General features: G+C 47.9%; 1 protein-coding gene across 1 annotated transcript in view; it reads right to left on the bottom strand.

Moving 5' to 3' along the window:
- Nucleotides 1–14,171, bottom strand: part of LOC126541923 (chitin synthase chs-2-like) — a 154,499-nt gene that overhangs the window by 6,872 nt on the left and 133,456 nt on the right. The window contains exons 6-12 of the mRNA XM_055077016.2: nt 11,740–11,824; nt 10,898–11,094; nt 9,690–9,769; nt 7,886–8,000; nt 3,986–4,353; nt 1,783–1,983; nt 435–829 (exon numbers count right to left, since the gene is read on the bottom strand). Of these exons, the coding sequence (XP_054932991.1) occupies nt 435–829; nt 1,783–1,983; nt 3,986–4,353; nt 7,886–8,000; nt 9,690–9,769; nt 10,898–11,094; nt 11,740–11,824 (1,441 nt within the window). The remainder of the gene's footprint in view (nt 1–434; nt 830–1,782; nt 1,984–3,985; nt 4,354–7,885; nt 8,001–9,689; nt 9,770–10,897; nt 11,095–11,739; nt 11,825–14,171) is intronic.

Here is a 14,171-nt window from a genome sequence, read left to right as displayed (position 1 = left end):
CCTTTCATAACGATAAGCACCGTCAATTACATTTTTGTAATTCGAAACACGTCTTACCGTGATGGCATTAATACTAACCTTATGGGTTAGAAAGTTGGAGGATAACGAGGAGGCTTCAAAGTTAGCCGAGGACCTCACGACGAACGTGAGTAGTAAATTTTTTGTCTGGCAGCGTCGCAAGCGATGCGTACTTATTTATTTTGTACAAAACAAACAAGTAGTGAACTAAACTGCGGCATATTAAACTGCATACACGGCGAAATGCCACCTCTGTGCGAAGTCCGAGCGCGAACGAGCCAGTGGTTCAGCTAGAAGAAGCACGTATATCTGGCGCTACTACGCGAATTTCGGTGCAAACACTGTTCTGTGGGTCGCGCAATCGCTACAGTAGATATGCGTCGAATTGAGTGCCGTGTGGAGCGCAATTGACGTGCCTGAATCTGGTGGGAGCACAGGAAGCAGACGGCGACGAAGCACAAAACCGGCACGGCGTTGAAGGCAAACGCCGACATGATGGACATCTTGAAGCAGTTGACGAACGCGCCGACCAGCATGAGGAAGATGGTGCCCGGCCCGAGGATGGTGCCCACGAGCAGCATGCCCTGGTAGGCCATGTAGAAGTTCGAGATACCGCTGTTGTTGCGCGCCATCCTTCGGGCGCTCATCAGGATGTCGATGATGTTGGCCATGGTGGAGGGAGTCCAGCGGCGGCGCTGCGTGAAAAACTCTTCGAACGTCTCGGGGCAGCGGGTGTAGGCGTCCGAGGCGGCGCTGTACTCGACCTGGTATCCCTGCTTGAGCAGCAGGGTGCAGAGCCAACGATCTTCGCCTGCGACGCGGAGACGACGGCACAGCGAGAAGCGATGTGCCAGTGGCACTTCAACGGTTACACGCCGCAATGACTCACGGGCAACACTGTCTGAGAAAACGCCTGCCGCTAGGAGGACGAACATGCGTCACGACCATTCCTGCCTGTGTCGTCGTTCGTGCTCCTTGCCGTTTTGTTCGTCGTTTTAGAGCGAGAAACGTGCCCTTCGATTGTATGACATTCTGCTGATCGTAGCGATGTCACGAATTCGACTTACCGACAGTGCCAACGAAGGCGAAATTTTGTGAAACGTTGGTACGAGAAGCGCAGTTGTCGGTTATGCCCGACACCGCAAAGTACCGTAACATCCCGAGATGTTGTTCACCTTCGAAAAGTATAATCCCAACGTGTATATTCTTTTTAAAGATGTATTTCTGTAAAAGCGCCGAGGGATGATACATCCCTCTAGATTTCATATCGCGCAAGAAGACTGGGGAGACAGAGGAAAAAAGGAGAAGAAAGAAGGATACCACAGGGGAATAAACAAATATTGTGTGAGCGATACTGTTCCAAGGAAAAATGGGAGTGGAACAGGTTTTGACGAGCCACAGTAAACGTTGCATGTAGTTGGACGGTAACTAAGTCTTAGAAATGTGGTCCCGAGTTTCTTTTTTCCAGGATAGTCGTCCAACCACCACTATCAATCCTCAGTCATTCAATCAGTCGGTCGGTCGCTAACTCGAACCGACTGAAACAGTCAAAATGTATACATGAGAGAGTTGGGTACATGACACCATTAATGACAATTTCACGGTGATAAATTAGTGAGCAAATGCAAAACGTAAAAGAAAGTACGATAAAGAGCGTACACTTAAAAAAACAGCGATGACATGTAAAATATGGCTTACATTCGAAAGAATGGGGAGTGGTTCATTATTCAATGTATTTCTCCTCAATAGAAAAATAGAACGCACCTTGGTCGTACTGAACGAAGTGCAACGCCTCCGTGGACTTGGTGGTGTATGTCTTGAGCACGTTGTCGGCCATCAAGGCCTCGCTGCGGAACAGCGAGAAGCAGCCCGGGCTGCACAGCACGCAGCCCAGCACGTGCTCGGTGGCCTTCTGCAGCCAGTGGCCGACGGCGTACTCGAACTCCTGGTACCACACCATGGGACCTGCGCCCCGCGCATAAGTGTCCATGCGACTGTGGTCAGTTAATCAGACTAACCTTCAGACGCCCTCCTGCGTGGCTGATACGTCAGTAAAAAATAATGCACTGCGCGGTTTTGTTGGTCATTTGTCGAATGCACACATCACTTCCGAACTTGCTTCAAGAGACATTAAAGTCGCGATGCTTGTGGGATGAACGCAATACTTACCCCCGTATTCTCCAACCATCCTCCTCGACTCGACTGAAGAAGACGTTACGCTCCTCAAGAGTTAACGCGGTGTGTCAACGAAGCGTAGTGACACTTTTGTCAAGGGGAGGCGTTGGCATCAACTTTCTTGAGATGGAGTGTTGAGTGGAGGGACATTCTAGAACACGGGGCTAACCCTGTATTCCAGAACATCCTTCCACTCGACATTTTACCTCGACTCGAGAAAGTGGATTGTAAAGCCACCCTTCGACAGCAGTCCCTGCGTTTCAATGACATTCCACAACAGTTCACGAGAAACATAGTGCCTTCCTAAGTCGAAGGGTGGAGTTGTGCTGTACTGATGGTAAAACTCCTCAATAAAAATCAAAAGTAGCGCCATCCTTTGAAGATTGCGACTGTCCTCCTCCACTGCGTTTTCCCTCGACGCTCGGCCCTCCCATTGGCCCAACGCTGTCGCATGCTCTCCTGCGTTTTTTTTTCTTTTGCTTCCGCCGCCATCGCGGTGCCAAACATTGCGAGCCGCATACGCAGGCATTTGGTCGCTCATTCTCGCCATGGATGAAGCACGCGCCGGTGCGAGCGCGTCAACTCTTCGCCGCAGGATCAAGGCACTGAGCACCCTGCCGATATAGCTCGTCAGGAAGATGTACTGAAGGACCGTGTCTAACCATGCATACTTGTGCTTTTGCTCGTATAACTAGGTTCAAGCCACGTTGAACCCTAGCCACTTTTTTTTCTCGAAACTATTCGTAAAGGTCCCCATACACTGTGCGCAGTAAATTCCGAGGTTCGTTGTCGAGACTTGCATCGGATGTGTTACGGACAATAAGTCGCACGTGCTGACGCGCTTACCTGTCACAAGAGCGGCCGTAATCAAATGCCATATTACCACCCCGCTACAGGGGCGCTATGCTTCCAGCTAGCAAGCGGAACATAAGCAGCAAGTATCGTTGCATGACATTGGGTTCTCTGAGCGCCAACCCCGAAATCGAGGTACCAGATTCGATCCTGGCATTATTCATTATAACAGCTATCGCCCTTGTAGTTATATAATGTGTTACGCACCTCCGTGAGCAATCACGTGCACTTTGCAATATATTGGCTCCATGGCGCCTGAATCACGGAAGCTTGCTTCTCCCTATGCTGCTGCTTGAGGTGGGAAAGCCACCTTTGGCGGGCGCGTTCGAAGGAGCTATGTACTCTTGTGCGTACGCACACGCGGATAGATTCTCAAACTTTTGAAGTGCGTCATAAACGCCATATGAAGGGTTGTCGATTGTATTGGTCTCTGCGCTGCTGTACCGTGTAAAATGTTCGCCCGATTGAACCGGGAGGGAGGTGGACCGAACAGAGCCTGGAAGAGTGCTTATCTGCTACTACCTTTGCTGCCGTGTGCCAATATGAGCTACTGATACACCAAAGACAGCGAAAATGTGTATTGGAGGCCTGTGTACTGGCAGTCTGTTCGCTGGCCTTTCTTAGTGGTGGCTCCCACGCCGGCCATTTTCACCGCCACAGCCGTACAAATTCCTAGCTGAGCTCCAATGTGGAGCCGGGGATACGCGACGTGAGAAAAAAAAAAATAAAAAATAAAAGCGGATTGCTGGCTCAAAACACCGCTCAAATAAGTTTCTGCCTACTCGAATGAGGTATACGCGAGGCAAAATTTACTTTGCAGTCGCTGATAATTACGCTTCAAAGCATATATTCCGAACCATCTGGCTGCTCTTTGATTAATAATATTTGATACCGAGCACACCGGCCTTTCACCGCCACTCGCCGTAAAATACCAACGCACCGGATCCGATGGGGTGTATCCTCCCGCAAGCGGCACCGAGCCCCGCGTTGTTCTTCATGTGGTCGAGGAGGTAAAGCACGGCCTCCGGCCGGAAGCTGATGTCGCCGTCGAGCGCCAGGATGTAGGTGTTCTGCTTGCGCACCTCCTTGCGATGGGGCTCGAGGTTCGACTCGGCGAGCTGGTGGCCCAGCAGGTAGTACATGTACATGACTTGCGACCAGCGCTTCTTGTTCCGGATGCGGCTGCGGTCCTTGAGGTGCACCACGAGTCCGTTGCGGCCCGGCATGGTCCACACGAGCCGGCCACCGTACGGCGTGTCTAGCACGCGCGGAGGGCGCAGGCAGATGTCGTTCAGCCCGTACACGCTGCTGCTCTTGCGAATAGAGAGAGAGAGGGGGAGGGGTTGGCCAGAAAGAGTAGCTCGTGCTAGTTCATCTACGGTTCAACTTGAGTGCGAAAAGACGAGGACAAGAGAGTGAGAGAGAGGGAAAGACACAAAAGGAAATTCAAGAAGGTTAAACCAGATACGAATATCCGGTTTGTTACCCTGCAATCGTGGAAAGGGGTTACAGATATATGAATATAAAAGCTAGCCCGGCTCAACGCCTTGGTGATGTGATCGTGACTCGTAGCAGCGAGGAATCGAACTCGCGACCTTGTGCTCAGCAGCACAACGCCGCCGCTTTTGAGATGCACCGTACCGGAGATTTCACACCACAATTGGCGCTACAATAGCAGAAGGAGAATGAGACAAAAGGGAAAATAAGAAGGCACGCAAACGTTGTTGTATACGTGGGCTATGTAGGTGGTTATGATTTTATAGGTGAAATGCATAACGCACAACATCGCAAAATTGGACAAAAATGATACATAAGAGTGACAGCTGGCGTCGGCGCTTGTAAATTTCACTCGTATATATATTTTTTTCCTTAGAAAATGTTTCTTTGAGTCAGTTGCGTAGGTGAGTCATCGCTTGCATTTTCTGCAACCTCATTTCTCAACGAGAATGAATGAATGAAATCAATCTATCGATCGATCGATCTATCAATGTAGTCGCTTGTTAGGTCTCATGCATTGCCTCTGTTTTCGTGCAATTTTACATGGAGACTATTGTTTCATGCCGTCCTTTCATATCGACCCGTTGAGCAATAATTCTGAGTTAGGGAGCGTAGAAGTTGATAAAGTTGATGATGGTAGATAGGGTGATCCACTGTAATTACAATGTACACTGTTGGAAATAATCCACTGTAAGGAGCACGCAGAAGGACCAACTGAAGCAACTAAGAAAGAACACACAAGACAAGCACTATCAAACAACCACCCGAATATGCCATTAGAATCGATATGCCCATTGATGCGACATAAATAACAAATAGGAAATAAAAAAAGAAAAATAGAATCTTGCCAGGCCAAATGATGCCAGGAGATTTTACCCTCCTTCTCCCGGGGTTTTGAAAGGACAACAGGCTCTTCGAACGTACTTCGAGTCTCGATAGGCTGCAGCGTCCGTCGGAAGTTTCGCAGCACTGCGCGCTATGATATAGTGAAACAAGAGGCACGACTTGTTTTCCGAGGGCTGCACGCAAGAGCAGCTAACAGTGCCAGCCAGCCAGTCGTCTTCTTTTTTCTTTTTTCTTGCTTTGGAGAAAGCATGACGGAGTGAGCTACGAGAGCGGCAGCATGCATTTTGAAAGGAACGGCTCTTCAGAGCTATCAGCTCTCGCATCAGCGTGTGCACGTTCGCTTCCTGGGGTGTCGAGTTGCCGTATAGCGCCGAGCCAAAAGTAAAATTCGCCACAGGCCTGGCGTCCCGCCCTGCCGTCTTGTCGCATTCATTTTTGAAGAACACTAGCGGGGAATGCGAAGTGCAGCCACACCGGTGTTTGAAATGTGAGATTTGGCGGGATGATAACGTATTATGATTAAATAATTAATTTATTTATTGACCTAATCTATTGCCTCGGCTATATGTGAGACGCCGAAGTGGGCGCTCCGCATTAATTTCGACCACGTGCAGTTGAAGCAGGTGCAAACTTTTGATTTTTCCGCATGTCACCCAACTGGAATGCCGCTGTCTGGGATCGAACTCACGACCTTTTTCCCGGACGAAGGATGGCATAAACTCGCAACCACTCGGACGAAGGCTGGCAGAAATAACACGTACATGACACGCGATGACCTCCAACTTGGCGATTATGGAAAATAATTTCATGAAACGCGTGGTTGTCCTCTGCTATTTCTGGTAAGCTTAGAATGTGCCATGGTGCTATTATGGATATAGGTTGGTGCACTTCACTTCTGCCATTTCAAGCTGGTAACTTTACCGACCCGTTACAGTATTATTTTTAGGACTGTAGTATCTGTGACTTGCAGGCGACGACATCATTTATAGTTTGGCTTCCGGAGCTGCGGTATCGCAGTTAAAAGAGAAATGTGGCAAGCGCAGCTCGGCTTCCAACGGACTTCTTTTTTTTCGCTCCTTTCGCCGCTGCAATAACTCCGAAGGAGATGCGGCAAACTACGTGGATCGTTCAGAAAGACGTATTTGGAGCGTATTTGCGACATGTTTTCGCCGCTGCGTCTACACGTTGGTCTGGTGCCGCGCAATGCTCACACTGTTATCGCACTGAAACGCTGGTTCCCGCTTCGCGTGAGCGCTTCACGCAAAGTACGGGGTTTGCGCAGCGTGAAACGGACGCAGAGGCGCCGCTCCGAAAACGCTCCAAAAACGTGTCTGTATGTTTCTTTACGTATACCGTACTGTCTTGTAGCGCTGTTTTTTTTCTATTATAGTGAAAAAAAATTTAAGAAAGTATGTGTACGTGGTGAATGCGCTCCCTGTAGAAGCGGCTTTAAGGTGCCAGGCCAACCTAATTTGGCGCACATTTTTCTGTCGCTCGCATCTGTTATGGGCGCGTATGGTCAAACTCGTTTTCCACTTAAATCATGAGCTTTACATATTCTGCCCAAATTTATTGAACACCTACAGCCTCTCCCAAAAGAAAGAAAAACATAAACGCCGCTTTAGAGGGCTGCGACTTGTCGGATTCATTGAACGGCTGTTGCGAGAAATCTTGAGCGCGAAGATAAGGGTTCGCCTCCGTCCCCAGACAGTTCGAGCAGTGCAGTCGGCTAGGCGTCTCGGTGTTGGCTACAGTCATGCGCGAAGTGGTTGTTTCTTTTTTGCGACGTCTTTATAGAAGATTTAAAAACGTTGGAAGGGCACCGTAGCGCTGTCTAAAATATATGCGCACTGGATTTTTTCTGTAGCCGATCACATTTGTCGAGGGCACGATGTTCAATCAGAAAGGTTTGATGAAATAAATAAATTAAACATGATCAAAAGAAACTAAATAGCACGAGAAGGTACTGCTCGCTATCGCACATGCTTTGGCAATGCTCCGCGTTAAGCGGCACCGTGTTCAGCAAAGAAGAAGACTGGATGGACGCCCTGCGAAGCGACGACCACCAGACCCAGCTCCGGGCCGTCCAGAGGGCTCACGAAAGGGCGGAGGCTCACGGGCTTCCCGTCCCAAAGTGGGTGCGGCCCGCGACTCCTGCCGACCACTAAACCAAGAGTGGGTGGGAAGGGGTTCCTCAGGACCCAATAAAGTTCTTTCCTCCTCCAGCACGAGAAGGACTCACGCAAGTCGTGCGATCAGTGCCAACTGCATCGCACTGTTTAGTGTTTAGACTTGTAGGTGGGCCGCTGGTTCTGATTCGTAGTGAACGAATAACAGCGCGTAATGACGAGGACGAGAAGGCGATACCCACACGCGCTGCCAAACTTGGTTTGCTACTTTTGGATGTGCAAAGGTGCGCACATAACATGAGAGCAAAAAGTGGGTGACGTATATTTTTTTCTTGCGTTTCTCGTTTGAATGAAGAGGATATACTCACCAAGCGGCTTCGTTCACAGTGCTGATTAGAGTTTGAACGTAGTCGTTGATCACGCGACATTTGCGACCAGACGCGTCTTGGGCATCTTTGAAGGCGTCATCAAAAATAATGTGGGCTGAAAAACGAAACAGAAGGAAATAATTAAACGATGTCCTTCGTTTTAACGGTCAAGATATGTGGACTTTGACGTTGGCAAACAAATATACACGGTCGGAATATCTGTTCTAGCACGCCGCTGTATTTTCACTCCGTTATTTTCCGGTTGTAACTTTTTTAGACACTAGCTCGTGAGGTACAACCACGCGAAGCCAAGAGACAATTAAGCCAATTAAGGATAGCGGTCGCTCGCGTAAGGCGAAAGATGCAGGTTGGGTTCTCACCAGCGGAAAGTTGTCTTTTCGTTTACTTTCATTTACTCTCTCATTATTATTCCTAAATTTCAATAAAAAAGAAACAGTTAGTTACCCCTATGACTTTCTTGGCTTTATGTGGCCATACCTGTCGAAACATCGAGCTCCTCGAATCTGCTTACTCATCCACCTCCCGAGATAGATCTTTACGGCACGTTGTTTGATTACGTTGTCTACATTTACAGCGAACAGCAGCATTGAATTGGGAAATAGGCTGAATTTTGCTGAAAGGCCGGGAATAGGCTTTCTTCGTCCCACCGTAACAATCCCCGCCTGTACTGCCGAACCGAGGTTTGTGGCGTCAAAGGCGCCATGGCAGGAGCCGGGGAATTCCCCAGGCTGCGCTGAACGATGCATAGTCGCCGAAGGAGGGGAAGGGCGCCGGAAAAGTGGGCGGGAGGTAGACAGGTCATGTGGCGAGGCCTATAATTTTTTTTATTCCTACAACTCCGCGTTCCCAGACATCCTGATGTGCCTTCGAACGGTAGTTCACTGGCCTTTGAATTTTCATGAAAGTGCTTTGACTCCATTCGTTGCTATCTTGTATATAGTTATTGCTTAGCCGGCTTTCTGCCCGTTGCGTCTATCCAGTATACTTCTTCAGCATCCCTGACTTATAAGCTTAACGCCATTTTCCTTGCTGCTATCCACGCCGTTAGCGTAATGCTTTCTCGTTAGTTTAGTGGTTATATCTATATACTGTGAATCAACGTTTTTCCGTCCCCCCCCCCCCCCCCCCCCGTACTTCGCAGCTTTTTCTGTTCGCACCAAAGTTTTCCAACTTTTTGTCTCGGAGCTCCACCACGCGGGCAGGAGCAGACAATACTATTCATTAACGCCAAATAGTAGTGCCGAGAAGCACTCCCTCAGGAAGAAAGGAGGCACCGAAGGTGTCCTCATTAAGGGAACTTTTCAGAATTGATACAACGCGCCTTCAAGGCAGTCCAGTTATAGGTGAGAAGCGGTTCATAATTTGGTCCATGAACTATACGGAGATTTCAGTGCGTGTTTTTTAAAATTTATTTTTATTGTGGTTTCATGAGAACCGAAATCGCGAGTAGTGGCGACGCCCAAGACAGAACAAATATACCTATAGCCGGGGATGACTTCAGAAGGCAGTGGCATTTGCCCGTCAAATGCGGATGCACACAAAGACGCTCTGCCGTTTCTATAATGACACTCACTGGCCGGTTTCTAGCTGTTCTTGTCGATTATGATCGCGTTTCGAGCTAGCCTAGTGAACCCCACATTTCGTTGAAATCGTACACGCCACTCTACAAACAACGTAACACGGTCGTGCCGTGTCACTTTGTGCGGTTCGCGCACGCGGCATGCCCGCATGATGCACGGGAGGGAGACGGCGTGCACGGGCTAAGCCCATCGTTCAAACTCACTTTCGAAGACGTAATACAGCTTGTCCTTTAAGCCCAGGTGCAGCCTTGAGAGCCGGCGCGCGCTCTGGTCGCAGTCCATCCTGTGCAACGACGACAGGAAGAAAAAAAAAGAAAATAAACGTAACTAAGCTCAGTGCGGCATGGGGCAGGCCAAGGGGCTTTCCCAATCGCCCGTGCGCAACGGTCAGGCTTAGTCGCGGTAATAGGCCCTAATAGGTAATAGGTAATAAGCACAAGACTTGTGTACCGTGGCGCGAGTCATCGCTGTTTCGTTATCGAAAGTGTTACAGCGAGAGCAATGTATGCAGAGTCGACAAGTGTACATGTCGTGCTATACGAGGCGGTACCAAACGGTTTCGAGACTGGCCCTGTTTTAAAGAAAGTAATTTGTGTGAATTCAAGCACTGTTCGCTATGAAATAGTCTCTTTGCGCAGCAGTACATTGCTCCCAGCATTCCTGAAACTTTGCGAGTATGTCCTGGACGTCTTCTTACCGGAAAGCGTCGAGCACCCTTATGTAATTCGAGCTTGATTTAGGCATTGGTGTGAAAATGGCTACCTTTGAGCTGGCGTTTTTAATTTTGGCATCGCATTTGTCGTGCGGTCAACTCATATTGTCACCACAACAATGAGGTTATATAGGGGCCGTTTGCATGGATCATATTATCTTGCACTCTCCCCCTCCTACATTTGTGTTGTATTACCGCATATGGTAAATATTTCATTTTAGCATAACGGCGCTTGTCTTTTCATAACACAGACGTGACGATGAAATGACTGTTCATGCGCTCTACATTTTATTTCCTTCATATGTGTTCAACAAACATTTTTTTCGTTGACGTTAACAAATGTTATTGGTCCAGCGTTTTTTTTTTTGTATTTGCGGTGTCGCTGTCATGATGATTGATATTTTCAGGCCTTAAAAATGCATGTGTAGCACATCTGATCTTAAAAGACTGATATTTTGCTTAAATTTTCTTACAGCAGATTCTTAGCTGATTCACTTATATTTCGAACTGATTATAGAGGATTTCAAATTTATTTAACGGTGCTTCTCAGAGAAACAACAATCAGAAAAAAAAACAGAAAAAAAAAAACCCGATCGGCATTACTGACGGCAACAGCCCGTGACATTTTAGCACTGTCTTCGCGCTTATATTATTATTCTTTTTGAGACTCGTAATTTCGTTGTAGATTTGTGTCCTCACCTGAGCACTGATTTCAGGAGCTGGAGCATCTCTTCTTTGGTCTCGTGCCACATGGTGGCGCACGCGTAGATCCTCGTCACGTCGTCCTCATCTTCCAGCTGATGCTGGGACGGCTTGGGAGTATGGAAGCTTGTCTCGACCGCCTCCCGAAAACTCTCCATGTTAGCCTGCAGCTGTTCACGCCTGTCCGTTTGATCCTGCAAAACGGGTTCACTTTCATCACAACGTGTGCTGTGAAGCCATTTCGCCGCTTTCGAAAAAGCATAGCTCGTTCAAGTTGAACGAGCACAGTGCCGAGGGCGAACAAAAGCAACGAGTTTTCAATGAATTACAATGCATCTAGACCTACATCCTGCCCCCACCGCTAAATAATTTTTAATGTAAACTACAATTACAACAAGCAGCAGCTTCTTATTCTGTGTGTGCGCGCACGCACATAGAACTGAAAAAAAGAAAAGCACAGCATTAACTGTTGCGGCTGTCGTTTTGTTTTTTTGTTGAGCGTGTGTCCGCACTGCCCCTTTTAAGACGGTAAGTCAAGTAATTCACCTATTTGCAATGTTGGCAATGGCAAAAGTTAATCGCTTTGGTGTGTCATAATCGCCGGCCAACTTAGTGCGACACAACCATCGCTATGTCGTCTGCCATCACGTCTTAATACGGGAGTAAATTTTAGTTAATAAGAAAGTCAATCAGTGATTATCGTACGATTTTTGATGTCCACCGGTGCGACTGATGTGTCGTTGAAAACTAAAACAAGCAGAGCAGCTCATTAAGCTCATTGCTTTGTCTAACAATTACAGTTTTTCAGTGAAAGACCTTATACAGCTGATAAACGTCACCATTTCATGTCGGCTGAGCCTCCGGATGTTCAGGGTCACGGACTGTTCCAGTAAGGCGCTTGCGTACGTGGGCCGTGCAAAGAGACTGCAGTGAGTGCAATTGAAAAAAATGAAAGCAAAGCAAAAATGCACTGTTAGCGGTTATACTGCAAGTATTACTGCATCTCCATTCTGCCACGAAAAAAAAAAAAAAATGCACACGTGGCGCACCTGTTAAATATTGCGCCAAAACGTGTGCGAACTAACCTGCTGCAGCTTTTCTTTTTTTTTTGTCCATGAACAACCTTCATGCTAAACTCTTGTACAAGAGGGAACTACATAGTGGGTCGACCTATATTTGATGCTACAGCCGACATGGGAAATTCACGCGCCCAGTATGCATCTCATCTATGCCCCTCAGTATGCAGCAGTGTTTTAGCGTCGAGTGTTTTGCGCAGTAATAATTGTACGAAACACCTCTTGACGTAAAAAATTCGAGGGCTCGAAAAAAACAACATTCATGTGGTTAAACTCTGTTTTAGAGGAGTTGCTGTCACTGAACCGACGTTTTCGTGTCGTTCTGTCGGCGGCATTATATTTATTGAGCTTGAATCAGTCTGCGAGAGGAGATGCCCCTTTCTGTGGGCGCGGCCGTTAGGGTTCGTGAGCGCAACGTACACGTGGCCTATGGCAGTCTCGTTGCTGCTATAAAAAGAGAATGGAAGTTACGGATGACGGAGGCATAGTTGGCCTTATTCTCCGTTAGACCCCTTCCGACAACAGTATGTGTTACACTTGGCACCGTCTTCCCGCGCAAGCACACTATCGCTGTGTGAATTAAGAAGAAGCCACAGCCGTCATCGCCGCCAGCCGACAATCGCTCAAGCTTCCGCGTGTTTCACAGGCCGTCCTTGAACGCAGTCCGTAGAGGTGCCAACTGGCAAGGTTGCACTTCGCGCGCTATCCGCCGATGGGATTCACGCTGACACGTATGCATATTGTTCGCGCCGAATGATATACGTCTACCGGACTGGCAGTTTCAGTCATTAGGCTGCGCGCTGGCATTTCAGGGAAACGTTCGTTCGCGGGGAAAAGCCGTACGAGGTCGAAGTTCAACGCTACTGCTATCAGCGGAGGGGCAGGAGGCGGCGAGGCCGTGCTTGCATGAAGCCAAGCTTATAGAAAAGGAAATAGCCTTACACTTGACCACGGCGAAGTACCTGGCGTGCCTGGTGAAAGTACAGAATAGAGTAGTTCGTTTATACCGTGCAACTGATTGTGGTACCGCGAGCCGTATGGTAGGACAGAGCAACCAGGCTGACGACTTTGAATGAAGTTAACTATACCTACGCAGCCTTCGCACCTCTATACCGCTACCCTCGATACATCCGGCTCAATTAATCTACCTTTCGGTTTCGGTTTCGCTTCTGGCGTTACCAATACCAGCGGTTGCTGCTGCGTATCACGAATATATGCAATACCGTTACGAGACTTGTTGGTTCCCTCAGGAGAAAGCGGCACTGAAACCCCTTGTAACTACACGGCGGGAAAATTTGTCGACCACGTTTTCTTAAAGTGCGAAAGCTGTTAACAATCTTTGCGCCCCATGGACAAAATAAAACACCTAGAGCGACTTTTTGCTGTGATTTCACATATCATGATAGACTTTTTGTTCATTTTCACTAATAGCGCAGTTGCCTTCTCACGGAAGACAGTTTTCTTTGCTGCTTGCTGTATGTTTCTGCCAAAGAGAGAAAATTAGTTACCGGAATTGATCTTTCATAGTGGAGGTGTTTTCGCACTTAATTTATGTTCTGCACAGTTGGCAATGTTCTGGCGGGAGTTTGCATGAACCGTCAGCAGAGGTTTCTGCCATTTGACAAAGTTTGAGGACTACGGCTGCCACGGGGAAAGCAGCACACGCTGAAGCAATATTAATTATATACGAAAAGCAGTTTTTTTCTTCGATACGCAAAATAACGGTTAATGTGTCGGGTGACTAAGCCATTTTTAAACTCATTTGCAGGGACGTGCTTGGTTTGGGCATTCGCAACTCTCTTGACGCATTCAGTTTTCTTTAAACGCGGCTATTACACGGCTATTTTCATATCGAGGAGCATACGGAAGTCAAGGCGGTCGAGGTGTGCGGAATGGGACAAGTTTTCGATCATGAGAACGTCTTATATAGACTCTGTCGCTACAGCTGTCCAACGTGTCATCATCTGGCACGAGCAAAATGCCACTGCACCGCGGGCGAATGTTCAGCTAGCCAATGCATTCATTGAGAAACGCGCAGACAATTTCCAAGCTGAATGGTGATTGTGCTGTCTAATATGCCACTATTATTTCCGTTCCCTTCATCACGAACGTGAAGATCATAGTTAATGTAAACAGTTTGCAATAGAACGAAAACAGGTATTTTTTCGTATGGTTCCTTTGCTTATCGGCCATTC

Source organism: Dermacentor andersoni, chromosome 2 (assembly GCF_023375885.2).
Source record: "Dermacentor andersoni chromosome 2, qqDerAnde1_hic_scaffold, whole genome shotgun sequence".
NCBI lineage: Eukaryota > Metazoa > Arthropoda > Arachnida > Ixodida > Ixodidae > Dermacentor > Dermacentor andersoni.
The sequence above is the reverse complement of the archived record's forward strand: the minus strand, read 5'-3'. Positions and strand labels throughout refer to the sequence as shown.